At 51.8% G+C, this 16827-nt stretch overlaps 2 protein-coding genes across 8 annotated transcripts in view; one reads left to right on the forward strand and one right to left on the reverse strand.

Annotated features, from left to right (window-relative positions):
• Positions 1 to 16827, reverse strand: part of ADPRM (ADP-ribose/CDP-alcohol diphosphatase, manganese dependent) — a 339223-nt gene that overhangs the window by 214434 nt on the left and 107962 nt on the right. For 5 of the 7 annotated variants that reach the window (XR_009698315.1, XR_009698314.1, XR_009698316.1 and 2 more), the window contains exon 4: positions 4365 to 4549. The exons of 1 other annotated variant lie outside the window; for it this stretch is intronic. The gene's annotated coding sequence lies outside the window, so the exon portion shown is untranslated. Of the gene's footprint in view, positions 1 to 4364; positions 4550 to 16827 lie in introns of those variants that run through there. One more of the 7 variants, XM_061175494.1, reaches the window with a different exon arrangement.
• Positions 11686 to 12093, forward strand: PIRT (phosphoinositide interacting regulator of transient receptor potential channels). Its single transcript, XM_061176772.1, has one exon. It carries the CDS (start codon positions 11686 to 11688, stop codon positions 12091 to 12093), a length of 408 nt encoding a protein of 135 aa, XP_061032755.1.

Below are 16827 nucleotides of genomic sequence, written 5' to 3' on the forward strand. Positions count from 1 at the left end.
GGCCACTCAGTTTGACAGACCGATTTGCGTATGAAGGCAGAGCAAGAAACATCCTCAGAAGCCTTCAAGTCCAGTTCCCCTGGACACGCATCCCCTGAGCAGAGAAGGCTTAGCTTCCACAGGAAGCCAGAGGAAAAGCCCCCTCAGCTCGATCCCCTCCAGCAGCTCGGTGGGTGGCTGGCCCTCCGGGCCCTCTGCTTCTCTAGCCCTTTATCACCCATCAACCTCTGCAGAGCCTTCCCAGGCTGGAAACATCATGTTCATTTCACAAGCTACCAGGGATGGAAGATTCCCACTCCTGTCTTGGTCTTCGCTTCCTGGGGTCACTCCTGGGAGAGCCACCCCTACAGGACACATAGCCTCCCCTACAGGCCCCCCATGTACCGTTACCATGGCAGGGACCCCCCTTCACCCCGGAACCCCCAACCAGCCAGAAACAAGGCTTCTCATCCTTGAGTTGGTGTTAAGAATGGAGGGTCAGCCTGGCTTTCAGGATTTTAGGCAATCTTGTTGGCTTCAGGGTACAGACCCACATCTTGAGACTGGGCAACTCAACACCTCACACCCAGCTTCCAAAAGCACAATGTGATGACTGTTAATAGAGATGGAAACCCTGCCCCACCACTGCAGTGACGTTTCTCACTCGCTTCTTATCACCATGATCAGTAACATGAAAAATATAGGGGCACAGTCAGGAAAGCCGGGAGAAGCAAGGATGAACATGCTACTTTGCCCCCAGTTCAGAGACGTCTGGGCCTGGGGTGGGGTAGGACCCTATGTGCTCATCTGACCTTTGTCTGTGGGTTCCTGGTATTTTGTCACACAAAGTACCCACCCATAGGCCTTGGGAATTTCCCAGAGGTATCCCTGCCATCTTGGAACCGAGGAGGTTAAATAAGTCTACACATGCTTTCTCCAACATCCAGAACAAACAGGGCTCCCAGGTCTCATCACCAAGGCCTGCACTGGACAGAGCTAGTGTAGACCCTGGGTAATCCACTCTTTGGCAACCTGTCACCACCGCCATCACCATCACACACTCCACCATCCCCGGAACTCCAGGTCTCCCGATTTCTGAGCCTGGCTCAGGAGAAGCAGCCCTGGCCCAGACACCAGCCTCATGCACATCTCCCCGAAACTTGAAGACAGACTGCAGAGAAACTTCATTAATTTTTCACAAGATTCATCTAATAGAGGCTGAGCAGAGCTGAGCTAAAGCCCTATCACAAGTACCTCTGCCAGCGGCCCGCCAAGGGTTAACCCATTAGCCCACATCCTGTGAGCTCATCATCCCCGCTGGAGCCTGTTCCGCGGCGGGGATTCGCTGCACAGCAGCTCCTGGATGGGGCCAGGGAGGCTTCCTCAGGCTGCGATGAGAACTTGAGCAGAAGCTCATTGCCGGCTTCCTCCTGGTGCACGCTGTGTGTGAGCCCCAGGTCCCCCATCTTCCCCAGGGACGTCGAGGACAGTAAGTAAGGAGGGGACCTGTCCCTCTGCCCTTCCTTCCATTTCCCCAGAGGAACGAGCTGGTTTTAACTTTGCTTTAGAGTGTGTGTTTGGTCTGTGAACTGGAGTTAGGAGGCAGCTGTGCACGGCTGGCAAAGGGGAGGGGGCTGTGCCCTGGGAGGGCAGGGGGTGAGCCAGCCACCAGCTGGCTGGAGGGGCTGCCCTGGGAGAACTGTGGCAGGGAGGAAGGGCCGTCCTGGCTCTGCACCTGGAGGAGGGGAAGCTGTGTGCAGGTGGCTGCTTCCGCCCTGCCAGACAGCATTTGGGCTTCACCCCTCACAGCCATTGGCGGAAAGGGCTGGGCAGGGACCACCCTCCCAAACCTCGACAGAGGCAGGAACGAAAAAGCCAGACGTCGAGGTGCAAGGCCACCCTCAGATCCCGGAATGCATGGGTGGGACCTCACACCCAGACCGTCCTCCTGGGCATCCCACATCAGACCTCAGCATCTGCGGGTCCATCCCTCCCAGCTGCAGGTGTGGCAGGCAACCAGGGCAGGTGCCAGGAAAACAAGTCGCAGCATGCGGGCTGGGGCAGGCTCCATGTCGGAAAGGGGAAACGAGGCTGGCGCATATAAACATGGACAAAACAGGTAGGGCAGACGTGTGCCACGGGGACCATACCCCCAGGTGAAAGCAGACGTTATCACTTGGCTATTTTTCCACCTCGTAACCGGGCAGGGCCTGGGCGCCGGCTGCGTGACGTGAAGAGTGAGGTGAGTGGCACTGTCTAGGTGGAGTGTGACCTTTGGAGAACTTCCCTTCCTAGAAGCACTGTGGGCAGGTGACAGACAGGTGCCCTGGTGACAGCAGCAGAAGATTCAGAAACACTCTGGCCTCTGCTTTATCAGCTCAGGCACTAGGCACCACTCACCTTATCAGAGGGATGGGGTCACCAACCGAATGTCTTGTTGGGGGGAGGGCAGCCACTCGCAGTGACAGCTGGGTGAGGCATGTGGGGACTCCAGTGGGGAGAGAGCAAGACCCTCCACATCTCAGGAATTCCAAATACAAACCCATGCTTGGGGTCTTTCTCAGGAATCGTGTTATCTCTATCACTTGTGTTTCGCAACCTGCCCCTTTTCTCCCACCAGACGACCCTTCCCTCTGGGCCCACCTCCTGGCTGTGAGACACGTGCCTGCTCTCCCCTGCTTTCGGTCCTTGCAATTCCCAGAATAGTCCAGCTCCTATCAGGGAGGAAAAGCTTGGGAAGGGACAGATAACTCCAGACCCAAGCACAGTGGGGCCTCTTATGATATCAGGGTTGCCAGATACATTACAAGGATGCCAGTTACCTTTGAATTTCTCACAAACAACAAATACATTTTGGTATAAGGATGTCCTGGGCAATATTTGGAACAGTCTTATAAGAAAAACCATTTGTTGCTTATCTGAAATGCAAATTTAACTGGGCATCTTGTCATTTTATTGGCTAAATCTGGCAACCTATTAATATTGACGGTATTAAGTGAAGGGGAAGGGCAGGCTCCATCCTTGAGCAAGCAGAATGCAGTATAAAGACCAGGATTTGGGGTCAGGCAGCTCTGAGCCTCAATTTCCTCATCTGTAAAATGGGAATGATAATAAGAGTACCATCGTAGTCGAGCTACTAAAAGAGATGCTCCAGGTGAAGAAGGTGGCAGGTACCAGGCATTTTGTGCTCCATTGGGATGATGGTGGTAGTGGCTTTGTGGCCTATGTCACAGGCCTCTTGCTGCTCTGCTGGCTGCAGCTCAAGGCCCCCGGCTTCAGCCCCCACGTCCTCAGCAGCTCCACCCATCAGTGCCGGCCTAACCCCTCACCCAAAGCAGCCACCCCTGCAATTCTGTTCATGGCCAGTGCCTCCATTTCAAATATGCTCTCCATTCACTGTTCCTCCAGTTTAAAAAAAAAAAACCAAAACCTCAAAACCATCCCAAAGGGGAGCAGGATAGACTCGAACCCAGGCTCTGGAGCCAGACAGGCTCCAAAACTCCCCTTTCTAACCTGGTTCACTACTCACCTGCTGAGTAACTTTGGGCAAGTCATTTAACCTCTCTGATCCTGTTTCCTCACCTGCAAAATGAGGTACTAACTGTCCCATCCTCAGTGACTTGTCAGGAGGGTTAAAGGACACAATGCAGATAAAGCACTCAGCCTGGTTCCCAGCCCATAATAAGAATCCGAGAAATGACAGTTATTGTTGCTGTATGAAAAGCGTCGACCCTCCCCTAACGCACTGTGCGCTGCTTCTCCTTTGGAGAAGCTGCTTGGGGAACCTTGAAGACTTCAGGAAGGCCAGCCAGTGGAAGGCAACCAGACTTGGTGAGGTGTGCATCCATCAGAGACCAGGGAGGGAGGGGAAGGGGACGGGGAACAGGTCAGAGGGTCGCCCTGCTCCTCACAGCTGCCTCTCCTGCCCCCTCATTAGCCAGTCCCATCTGACCACCCCCGCTCTAAGAACAAAGGGCATACTTGACAGTTGGATGGGGAGGGACAGCAATGGCAACTTGACGCTGCCGTGCCGAACCTTCCTGCCGCAGCTCCCCTATTTATTGAATCATTTCACAAATGTTTGGCAAGTCCTAAGCCCCAGCCAGGCGCTGAGCTACCTGCTGGAGCGCATAGGTAGCTGAGGAAGCCCCAGGCCCAGCCCTGCAACTGCTGCCCCATTAAGTGGTACATTCCAGACACTCGAGAATCTACCGAAGGGAAAAGTGTTTGCTCTTTATTCTCCTGGACACTCACTGTTGCTTGCCAGCTTTCATGGTCCACACACCCCACCCAACCAGCTGTTGGCGGATGAATATATGAGTGCGTGAGAAACAGCCAGCAAGTTCCTGCTGTTCTCTCCCCTCTCATTTGAGATATCACTTTACCTTGTTTGTCAGAGACACCACTGAGCTGGGAAATGGGGACGCCTGGAGCTCCTCTTTGGAGAGGGACGTCGTCTTCTTAGTTGTGTCTGTAGCTCCGCGTCTAGCAGAGGGCAGACAGGGGGGCTGCTCGGAGCGTGTTTGCTGCAGTGTTGGGGAGAGCTGTGAGCCGAGTGCTGTGTAGCAACCTGGGGAACACAAGGTCAAGGGGCAAACGCTCAATGGATATCTGCAGACAGGGTTTTCGAATACCTGGCCAATTACAAACACACGACAGATAAGGAGACCAGCTCTAACAAGATCAAGAGACGGTCCCTTCTGTATACACTTGTTTGGCCAACCAAACCCAGTCTTTGCTCTGCCCAGGGCCTCCTGGCTCCCTGAAAGTCTGTTTTCCTTCAAGGGATGGTATCTTTCCAGAGACAAGGTGAAAATGGTGAAATTCTTGTTCTCTCTCTCTCCTCTCTCTCTCTCTCTCCCTCCATCTCCATCTCCACCTCCATCTTCATCTCCATCTCCACCTCCATCTTCATCTCCATCTCTACCTCTCATCTTCATCTCCACCTCCTTCTCCATCTCCATCTCCACCTCCATCTCTCACATCCATCTCCATCTTCATCTCCACCTCCATTTCCACCTCCCCCTCCCCCTCCATCTTCATCTCCACCGCCACTTCCATCTTCATCTCCACCTCCATCTTCATCTCCACCTCCATCTTCATCTCCCTCTCTGCCTCTCATCTTCATCTCCACCTCCATCTCTCATAACCATCTCCATCTCCACCTCCATCTCCACATCTTCCTTCATCTCCATCTTCTGTCCCCAAATCCCAATTTCTCAAAGAAGCACCTTCTCTTTCTTTCAGGATCTCCTCTTCCTCAGAATCAGCATACGGTGTTTCCCATAAGGGCCAGGTGACTCTCTCACTTCACAGATTTCCCTTTAACATCTCTGCCCTATTCTGGGGTCACTCTGCCCCTGCCCACACCCCTACTTTCCTTTTCTGGGGTAATGTGTTTCCTGCCCTCACCTCTACTCTGGATCCCCCAGTTCCATCATATGACTTCAACCATTATCAACATTCTGCTATTCTTGGTTTAACTATACTTTCACCTGCTCCCCAGCCTGACCCCCTTTATTATTATTATTACGATTTTTACAGTTATTTTTTGCAGGGTATAATTTACACACATCACAATGCACAAATCTTAGTGTACTATATTGACAAATGGGTCCCCTATGTAACCCACACCGATATCAAGAGATAGAACATTTCCATCAACCCCAGAAGGTCCCAGTTAGTTCCTCCCCACCCCTACAACCACTGTTTTGAGGTGTGTCACCTTAGCTTAGTTCCTAGAAGGTTCTAGAATGTCATATAAATGGAAACATACACTATATGTACTCTTTTATATCTGACTTCTTTCACCCGTCATGTCCATGAGACTCATCCATGCTGCGTGTGTATCAGAAGTTTGTTCCTTTTTATTGTTTAGTAGTATTCCATTGTGTGAATATACAAGATGTGTTCACCTTTTCTCCTGTTTATGGACATTGGGTTGTTTTGTGGTTTGGGCTATCATGAACAAAGCTGCTATGAATATTGTTAAACAAGTCTTTGGTGGACATAGGTTTTCATTTATCTTGGACAAAGAAATATCTAGGAGTGGAATTGCTGGTTCAAAGGGAAGGTGTATGTTTCACTTTGTAAGAAACTACTGGACCTTGTTCCAAAGCGGCTGTACCGTATTACATTCCTACCAGCAGTACACAAGAGCTCCAGTTGTTCCCCACTCTCACCAACATTTGTATTGTGAGATGTTTAAATTTTAGCCATTCTAGTGAGTGTGTGGCTGTATCTCCTTGTGGTTTTAATTTGTATTTCCTGTCGAATGTCAATCTCAAGCCCTTTTTCATGGGTTTCTTCTTCATCTATTTGTCTTCCTTTGTAAAGGGTCTGTCCAAATCATTTGCCCATTTTTAAAATTGGGCTGTTTGTGTTGTTATTAATCACATGTATTTCAGATGCAAATCTTTTGACAAACATGTATTTTGCTAAAATTTTCTCCCAGTCCATAGCTTGCCTATTCATTTTCTTCCCAGTAGCTTTTAATGAGGCAGGAGTTTTAAATTATGATGAAATCTAATTTATTGATTTTCTTTTTCTTCCTCGCTTATTGCCTTCTCTGTCCTAAGAAATTTTGCCAACCTCCAGGTCACAAAGATATTCTCCTATATTTTGTCCTAAAACTTTACGGTTTTAGCTTTTATGTTCAGGTTATGTCCATGATCCATCTCCAATTCATTTTTTGTTGATGGTATGAGGTGAAGACAAGTTTCATTTTTTTCCATATAAATATTCAGTTATTCCAGCACCATCTGTTGAAATGACTTTCTTTTCCCCATGGAACTGTTTTGGTGTATCTGTCAAAAATCAGTTGTCCTCAGTTACTGTTTGGCCTGTGGGGCTGCTTACTAGGGAAGGTGGTCTGACTTCCTGGAAGTCTTACTTACAGATTGTAGCCTGGCTTCCTGTGCCAGTTACTGTAGATAATGGGGTGGCTTCTCGGGCTGGTTGCTGCAGGTTGTGGGTCCGGGTTCTGTTCTTATACATGTCTGGTCATCGTCCATCTGTATATTCAGTGTCTCATTTATTACAAACATTTGCAAACATACATAAAAGTAGAGCTCATGATATAATGAACTTCCATATAGCCGTCACCCGGATTTTAGAACCTTTAACATTTTGTCGTATTTGAGCTGGAGTTTGGTGCTTTCATGTGAATCACGGCATCGTGACCATTCATCTCTGTACCTGGTTTCAAGATGTATCTCCATATCTACAAACACGTTTTCTTCTGTGTCCACAATATCGTCATGATACTGAATACAAATTTTAAATCCTTAGCGTCATCTAATATCCAATCCAAATTCAAACTTCCCTAAAATTATCCCAAAATGTACAACTGGTTTCTTCTAGTCAGAATCCAAATAATGAACATACTGCATTTAGTTATATTTTAAATTTTTCTTTAGCAGTCATATCATGGTATACAGCTCAAATAGTACACACCCATGTAATTGGCTGTAGCCAGATCGAGAGTCAGAGCACGATGGCACCCCGAAAGTCTCCATCACGCCCCCCTTCCAGCCACCACCCCCACTGAAGGTAACCACTGTCCTAACCTCTAATGGCATAGATGGTCTTACATGTTTTTGAACCTTCTGTAAATGGAAGAGGTGTCTGGCCTCTCTTGCCCAGTGTCACGTTTGGGGTCCTGCGTGGACAGGCGTGGGGTTTATTCTTTCCTCCTCGTGCTGTGTACTCCCAGACCAGTGCTCCCTCACCGTGCCAGCCTGTGGCCTGTCTGTCCCTAGTTCTGTGCTACAAATACGTCTCTACCCACTACCTCTGCTTCCTGACACCCCAGACGCGGCCTCCGGGGGGGAGAAGGACCCAATCTCCCTTCTCAAGTTGCTGCCCTAGGGGCTGAGCCGACAGGCAAATCTGCGTTTAGTCCAAGAGGCCCAAGCCCCGGGCCTTCCGCTGGCTCTTCTCAGCTCAGCCCCTCGGGCCCTCGGTCCTCGGCCACCTCTGAGGTGTGGGGACATTAACCGACAGTGAGTGTGCCTTTTTTAGGGTTTCCGTAACAAAGTACCACAAATGTAGCCACTGAAAACAATGGAAGTTTGTTCTCTCACAAGGGAAAAAATCAAGGTGTCCTCTGAGTTGCTCCTTCCAGAGGCTCTGAGGAGAGTCCGTCCCATCCTCTCTCCCGCCGTGCGCCCTTGTCCTGTAGGGGCATCACTTCACCATCGGCCTCCATCTTCACGTGGCCTCCCCTCTGTGTGTCACATTTCCTCTCCTTTCTCTACAAGGACGCAGGTTCTTGGACTTGTCTGTTTGAGGATGAGCTCACCTGGAGATCCTTCCCTTAATTACAGCGGCAAAGACTCTTATTCCAAAGAAGGTTACTTTCTGAGGGTCTGAGTGGACAAGTCCACCCACTGCGGGAAGTGAGGGATCCTCTGAGACAGACAAACCAAACCCGCAGGAACTGAGGACCTGGAAGCGTGCTTCTTCTCGCTGAACCAGCTCCCCAGGGCTTACGTGCTCCCCACCCCACAGAACTGCAGCATCAGGGCCACGTCCTTTGAGCACCTGCTGAGTGCCGGTGGAGGGGGGCTGCTGGGTAGAGGAGGCGTATAAACCAGCAGAGGCCCTGAGGCAGTCTGCAAATTAGGAGGGATGGGAGAGCGCCAGGGAGCAGAGGTTCTCCACCAGATTGATTCTGCTCCCAGGAGACACTTGGCAAGGTCTAGAGACATTTTTGACTATCATGACTGGAGGGGTTTGCTACTGGCATCTAGTGGGTAGAGGCCAGGGATATTACTAAATATCCCACAATGCTCAGAACAGCCTCTGCAGCAAAAAATTATTGGCTCCCAAATGTCAATAGTGCCACTGTTGAGAAACCCTGGTATCAGAAAAAGAAATCGGATCTTTTAGGACTTTAATAAAATGTTATAAAACTCGTACTGCCCCTGAGATGGTGATTTTCAGGAAACCTGGGTTCTCAGAATTTGAGTTTGATTCACCACCTATGGACCTATCCAAAATAGTTTTAGAAGTCCCTCTAAAAGCCTAACTTCTTTATTGTACAGATGAGAAAACAGGGACCGAGAAAGAAAATAACTATTGCAATAATAATAGCAACCAGAGCCATTTCTTAAACTCCTGTAACATATCACACAATGAAGTGGGGTCTTGTGAAATCTGACAGTCGCCGCTGCCCTATGAGGCAGATATGGCATTATCCTTATTCTATATATGTGACTAGTGAGTCTCAGGTGGGTTCAGACAGCGGTCCTTCTGGTGTCAAAGACCTGGATCTTTCTGTCACACCAGACCCTGCAAGTAAGCTCAGTGACGTGCTACAACCGTGAAGGAACCCAGCACGGCGTTCACTCCACAGCCAACCCCGCCTGCCCCTTGTGTTTAGAGTTGCTGCCACCTCCTGCCTGGTAGGGGCAGGGGTGGGGGGAGAAGGCATGGAGCTCAGCCTTGTTCAAGGGAGGAGAAGTGCTCTCCTTCAGTCACTGCCCAGAAGATGAACCCCCCGACCATTCACTATCCCAAGGACCCGCCCTCTTCCTAAGTAAGTCCACTAAATGAAAGGTTCCCATTCTTTGGGATTTCGTGAGGTATTACAATTTACATAGATAGATAGATAGATAGATAGATAGATAGATAGATAGATAGATACATGATAGATAAAGTAGATAGACATCTACATAGGATGACTGACTTCTCATCTTGGCCAGTACAGATACCAACAAAACCAATGATCATCTTCCCTCACAGTCATTTCATAAAATGAATATTCCAATGCCAAAATAAAAGAAGGACATAATCTCAGAGTAAAAATAGTTCTTTAAATAAATAAATGTACCATTATGAAACACTTAACATCAGTGTTATTTCTCCGTTGCAGAGTGAACCCTATACAACTACTTATCTCTGTCAGTCTTTACTCAGTGAGAGGTTATTCTACTGCAGGATGGAGCCCTAAAGTGAAAAACTCAGGCCTTGTCATAGTGGAAGGACCCTCAGGGATCATCCTGACCAGCTCGGTCTAGTACAATGAGCTTTGAGTCCAAAGACCTTGGCCTGGATTCCAACACAGCCACCTATGAAGTTGGGGGGAGGCTTGGGCCACGATCCTAAATCTCACTGGGCCTCAGCCCCTGCCCTCCTAAGAGGGGAATAAACAAGCAACCTCCTGGCAGGGCCAAAGAGCATGCGCTAGGTGCGGCCAGCAAGGCGCAGTTGGCCGCACCTCTCACTCAGCATCCAGGAAGCCATCCTCCCAGCATCTGCCATGGCTGCCTCGCACCCCAGGGGCAGCTCTCCCGGGGGCTCTCCTTCCCCACCCAGTCCGGTGATCCTCAGGCACAGCTGAGACTCGTGCCTTCCCATGAATACTCCTCCATCACAACACCCCGAACATCTGAAGGCAGCAGGCGCTTCTGCCCTGGGATTTGCTGCCAAGTGGGGGAAAGGGCCACCTGGAGAGACCATCCTACCAAAGACATCAAAACCCCACAGGAGAAACCAGGTTGCGGTAACCAACGCCAGCTCCCTGGCTAGGATTTCACCACACGCCTGGTAAGCCCTCCTCTCCCCACCGAGCCCGCAGGGGAAAAGGAGAGATCACTTTAAAAGTGATGACGTCACTTACGCAAATACTCGTCGGGATCCACAGGGCAGCAGCGGACACCTGTGAGCCCCTACTTATAAAAGCCCGTCATCGTATTTGCCAAAGCCTTCGGAAGCAGAGATCCCAATATCCTCTCTCTAGAGGAGCACACACGAATGTAAATATCCACATTCTGAAGGCGTGGTGATTCTCCAATTCCTAGTCCCCCTGGGATGCAGGGAAGGGGTCTTGTTCGGCCAAGTGGGAGCACTGCCCCAGTGGTCCAGGCCTGGGCTGCTGTGAGGGGTGAGGTGGGGGGGAGTTGAGGAAATTACTTGGAACTGAGCATTGCAGGAAGTGTGGAAGGAGAGTGCGTTCACTAAAGCACCCTTCCACATTTAGAGGTGTCTTGATAGAGGGGTAGCAGCAGGTTCCAGAGTGCTGGGCTTGGGAGCCACCAGCTTCACACACCATCTCTTTTATCCTGATACCCTGGTTTCCGAATGCAACCCCTCCCACCTCTCACCCCGTCTGGGGCGGGGAGGCGGAACCCAGTGTGACGGGGATGAGTAGCCCACCTTCCCAGGAAACTTGCTGCTGTGGAAGGAAATCCCTCCCATCCCGCTCCCCAAAGAGGGATATTAGTAAATGCTGTTTGAGTGGGGCCTGAGGTGGCCAGACCGGAAAGAAGAGGAAGAACCTGGGGTCCCGGGAGGAGGGACTGGAGGGGAAGCCAAGGACCAAGGCCGTAACTCACTCAAGATCACACAGCAAGAAAGCGGCTGAGTCTGAAAATAAGATGCCATTTCATAAATTGTAGCTTTTGCCTGTTTTTTTAAAGGCCACCACTGTTCCCTGATTTAAATAATAAGAGTGGTTGATTAGAGTGATATAATATTTATCTCTCACAAGGAAAAAAAATACCACCTTGAGTGGCTTCTTATTTATGTGGATCTCATCTGCTTTTCTTTTAGCTTCAGCACAAAAACCCTGTACTGCCCTCCACTAAGAGCCAGGCTGGAGACAGATGCTGAGAACAGGAAGGCTGTGCGAGGGTTCCTCTGGCCTTGTCCTTGCTTCTGACTGTTGCTGGTACCAGGTGCCCAGTCCCGGGAGCCGTGACCATGGAGGCTCTCCCCAAGGCCCTGGAGGTCAACGAGAAGTCTCCAGAATCCAAGGACCTGCTGCCCAGCCAGACCGCCAGCTCCCTGTGCATCAGCTCCAGAAGTGAGTCTGTCTGGGCCACCAACCCCCGGAGTAACTGGGAAATCTACCGCAAGCCCATCGTCATCATGTCCGTGGGCGGTGCCATCCTCCTCTTCGGTGTGGTCATCACCTGCTTGGCCTACACCCTGAACCTGGGTGACAAGAGCCTCAAGGTCCTTAAGATGATAGGGCCTGCCTTCCTGTCTCTGGGACTCATGATGCTGGTATGCGGGCTGGTGTGGGTGCCCATCATCAAAAAGAAACAGAAGCAGAGACAGAAGTCAGTTTTCTTCCAGAGCCTCAAGTCCTTCTTCCTGAATCGCTGATGACGGTCTCGCCCTCTGTCCTCCCCACCACCCTGCCACCTCGACCAGGAGAAGATGTGATGACCAACATCCAACATCCCCGGCCCCTTGAGAGGTGGAGTCTTCCATAAAACTGATGCAGGCAAACCCTCTTCTGGGCCCCGTGGGAAAGAGCGAGCTCGGGGCTGCGCCCTCCGTGCAGCTGGGAGGTACCGCTGGATGATCTCACTTAGTCTCTCTGTTATCACTGATGTTCCCTCAGATCCTGGCCGCGGCCATCGCCTTTCATGGCTCTCATCCCAGCCTGTGCATCCAGGTGTCACTTATCTAACGCTCTCTGCCAAGTGCTGTGCATGTTGGGAAATTCCTTGAGGTGGGCTATGCCCCGAGAAGAACCTCCTGTTTACATATCTGAGTGCCTGGACTGGATTCTGCATTTGCTTCCTTCTAGAACCCAAACTGACCAACGGAGGTCCTTCGCAGAGGGAAGGGAAGTTCTGACCATTGGGTCTGCCCGCCCCAGCTCTCTCTGTGGGCAAGATGCTGGCTTGCATTTCAAGAGATCGGACAAGTCACAAGTATCAAACATTCCAAAGAGTGAGCAGTGAAAGGTGGCCGGGGAAAGACTTTCCAGGAAGGCACATTTCCCCTAGAAATGGCCCTGGGAGTCAGCCAGTGAAGAAATGTAACGCTTAGTTGTATAGAATTTACACCAGAGGCAGTGGGGTGCGCTAGGGGGTGTCACAGACTCCCCTTGACCTTCTAACTCCTTCTCCGTCACTACTCTTCCCTCTGAACTTGACACTTAGCCAAGGACAAGCGCGTGTTGCCCTAACTCCCTCTTTCCCCCACCCCTGCCTCTACCCCGTGACTCTAGCACCGCCTGGTGGAGAGCGGCTGCAGAGGGATGCTGTAAGATTTTTCTCTCCTTCTCCCCCATCGAGAATCAAAACCAAGAAGCTCGAATTCCACATCTGAGTGTCTGTAGGTTTCCAGCGATGGAATTTTCTTTAGAAAATCCCAACTTCTGCTCTCCCTGCCCCCACTCACCAACATGCAAACCTTCAGTGAGGGCCCTGCTCTGGGCCAGGCCCCGGGGCGAGAGCAAGACAGATGGTCCCTGGGCTCATCTTCTTTATAAAGTGAGAGGCAGCCAGAGCACCAGGCGGCCAGAACACCCTGGGATGAGTACTTTCTGGGGAAACAAGGATGGGGGCAGGAACGCGGAGGGGACATCTGCCCCAGCCTTGGGAGAGGATAGAGGGCGTGCTGGAGGCTGTGCCATCCACACAGAACCAAAGGGAAGAGGAGAGCTGGCGAAGAGGGGAAAGGAAGGCACTCTAGGCGGGAATGGTGTGTGCAGAGCTGGGGCGGGAGGGGAGCGGGATAGTTAGGAAACAGCATAGCAAGCTCCCTAACCTCCCGAATGGTCACCTGAGCCCCTCTCTCGGCCTGCCTCCCCCTGCTTCCCCAAGTGCCTTAGTGCGGCTTCTCGGGGCTCATCGAGGGGCCTCCTGGGTCTGTGGAAAAGACTACAGACCTCCTGGGTCTGTGGGAGTTTCCAGGGGCCCACCACGCAGAGAGCACCCGTGAGGTTAAGTGCTCCCCAAATCTGGGGTTTCCTGCAGCATCCGGAGGCCCTTAGGTGACAGACCAGGAGGGTACCTGCAAGAAAGCCACGCTGCCCTAGGTCTGAGGCCCAGCGGAGAGCATCTGATAACGAGGGGAAGGTTTCCTCGGCCTTCTGCCCCTGAACCCGTCCCATCACTATGTCACCATGACAACCTTTCTCTCTTTCCCTCCTTCCCCCACCCACCCCCCGCTGTCTCTCTTTCTCTCTCTCTCTCCAACAGGCCTCCAGGTATCTCCATCCTTCATGGTGGTTCCATATGCAAAGTCAGAACCCCACCTTGTTCCATCTGCATCATGGGAAACTCCATGGAGGCAGGTACCCGTGACATGGGGACACCCCCTGCCCCACCCACCTAAGCAGCCAGAGTTCGGGGAGCTTCACCCAGAATGACTGTGTCTCTCATTCAGACAGCGTGGCCAGGTCCTCTAGCCCACCTGTCCCCTGCACACAGGCAGTCGGGACCAATCATGGGGGACGTTGCAAGTACTGTGTCACTAATTGTGGTCCCAGTGCCTCAAGTGACCGGGCTTACAGAGGGTTTCCTTTTCTCCGACGTGAACGCAGATTCCATGTCAGCCCTAAAATGTCACTCTCACATTCCTCGATGCTTTCTTACATGGGAGCGAACGGGGAGGACGCCCAGCTGGCTCTCTGGGAATCCACACTTCCAGGGTGTCATTTCCTCTCCCCACAAGCTTATCGAGTAGGCGCAGCTGGGGGAGGAGGGCCCAGGCTGATGCTGTACCACGCGTGTCCGGGCGGAGGGCAGTTTGGGGACGACACGACTCTAGAAAGTGTCCCAGGTCTGGACTCACCTTGGAGTCTCCAGCAATCTGGCCCGCATTCCCTGCTCCTTAACCCAGTGCTCAGCAAGAAAAAGGAGGAAAAATCCCCAAAGCATCATTCACCCCCACTGGGATCCCTCGTATGAATGTGGACCAAGGAACATGCCAGGGTCACACTGAGGGGCTTTTGCCAGAGACCATCGCCACACAGAAGCCTGAGGAATGGTTGTGCCCAGATCAGATGCCATGTTTCTGGAAAACAGCATCGCCACCACGACTCCTCCCATGCCATGGATGGGAGGTCAGGACCAGCATCCGTGCGTTCGGCTACTGGACTGTATTATCCCACCCATGGCTGTTCTGTTTGGAAGGGTTCCATTTAATCTGAGTGCTAAAAGAATTGTTCGGATGTTGAATTGTATCCTGTCTGACAGTGTCTGCTGTGTTTTCATTCTGTTCCATCAGGAATTCCAGGCTCTACCACTGATTCATCCCTCTAAAATGCCTTCCAGCCCCGGCCCCATCACCACGCGCCCTTCCTCGAAACGCGCTGTCTGGGAGAAAGGGTTTCCCAGACACGTGTGGGTTGCACGCCTGGTTCCTCAGGTGCCTCATAGGAGCCGATGGCCCCACTCTGAGATGCTGACGGGGCAGACAGAGCAGGAGCTCCTGACTCTTTCCCTCCCTACAAGCCCAGCACTGGGAGATGGAAAAAGAACCTTCCTGGATGAATCAGTGGTCCAGGGCGAGGCAGGCAGGTACCCCAGGGTCAGCCTGCCAATGTCCCCAGGAACCCAAGAGAACAAGCCCAAGAAGGGGTGGCAGTCCAGCCCCCAGGACCTCCATGGCCTCCCCCTTCCTTCCAAGCCCTTCTTCCTTCCCCTGGCCCAGCCTCTTCTGCTCCTCTAGGTCTGTAATCCTGACCCTCTCCTACTTGGCTCCCCACCTGCAGACTCCCCGTGTCCTTGACTTTCTGCTTGCTCTATCCTCAGAGGAAAAGAAAGCATCGTTCTGGATCTGGACAAGCCAGCTGTATTTTAGTCCTCCTCAGATTCCTGCAGCATTGCAGAGTCACGACGCCCCGCTCCCTCCCGTCCCCCACACCCATCACTTCATTACCATCTCCAGCCCTTAGAGATCAGAGGTCCCTGGAAAACTAAAACTCAGAGCCCCAGATGTGTCTGATACTAACTGGTGCCAGGGAATCGCCTGGGCACGAGCCCGGTGAAGCTTCTGGGCAACACCACCTTGATGCCTTAACTCACTCAATCCTTTCCAGAAGCCTGTTGGAGGCGCTGTTGTTATCATCCTCCCCATTTTACAGATGAGGTAAGTGAGACACGGGGACACTGAGCTAGGACATCAAGGCACGATGAAAGTCCAGGTGAGCTGGCTCCAGGGGCCACACGCGTGACCCCCACCCGATTCACTCTTCGAAGGTGCCGAGGGGCAGCAGAAGGCACGGGGGTCGCCGTGCCGGGCTCCGGGCTGCAAGGCGGGCACAGCAGGGGTGGAGCTAGGGTCAGTAGACAGGCCAGGGGTGGGAGCACAAAACAAGTACGGACCCAGAATGCCAGTCGGGAAAGCGGCCAGGAGCCAGGAAGAAAGGCAGGAAAGAAGCCGGCATTCTGAGCACCTCCCTAGGTGCCTGGCGTTCGCATAGCGAGTGTTCAGAGGCAGGAGTAGGGGTCTCCCCCAGCACAGGGTAGCTTTGTCGGAGCAGGTGGCCTTGGTAGAGTGAGCCTTCATCCCACAGGCCAGGCTCCTCTGCTGACCAGCAGGAGGATTTGGAACCAGCTGCCACTGGACTGAACCGACCTTGAGAATGAAGCCTAGCCAAGGATAGCAAAGCAGAAAAGTCAGAAGATCCTACAACACTGATGACAACCGGGGAGCTACTGGACTGCCCCGCACCATCTCTTACAGGACATACAAATAACATCTTATTAAGTCACTATTTTTTAGGTCTGCTACTTGCAGCCAAATAAAATTCTTATCTACACAAGTGACAAGTCTGGGGAAAGAGTTCTTTTCTTCCTCTAAGCCCGAACACTATTTGATGAGATCAGAACTGATATATTTAGAACAAAGACTATCATAAATAAGTTCCACATCAGTGCAGTGTATTTGTCCTCCAGATCCTTCAAAAGATTCTCTACGTCTCTAAGGAGAGAGAAAAGGGAGGGGTAAAGCAAGAGCGGACTGACCACGATGATGCCAGACAGGGACCTCCCTCAGACTGGGCATCGGGGTGGTGGGCGGGGAAAGACTGGGGTTCATACAGGGCACCCGTCAGGCTCTGTGACCTGTCAGGCTGTCCCACCTACTCTAAGAGCT

The sequence above is a fragment of the Eubalaena glacialis genome, chromosome 19 (assembly GCF_028564815.1).
Source record: "Eubalaena glacialis isolate mEubGla1 chromosome 19, mEubGla1.1.hap2.+ XY, whole genome shotgun sequence".
NCBI classification, from domain to species: Eukaryota; Metazoa; Chordata; class Mammalia; order Artiodactyla; family Balaenidae; genus Eubalaena; species Eubalaena glacialis.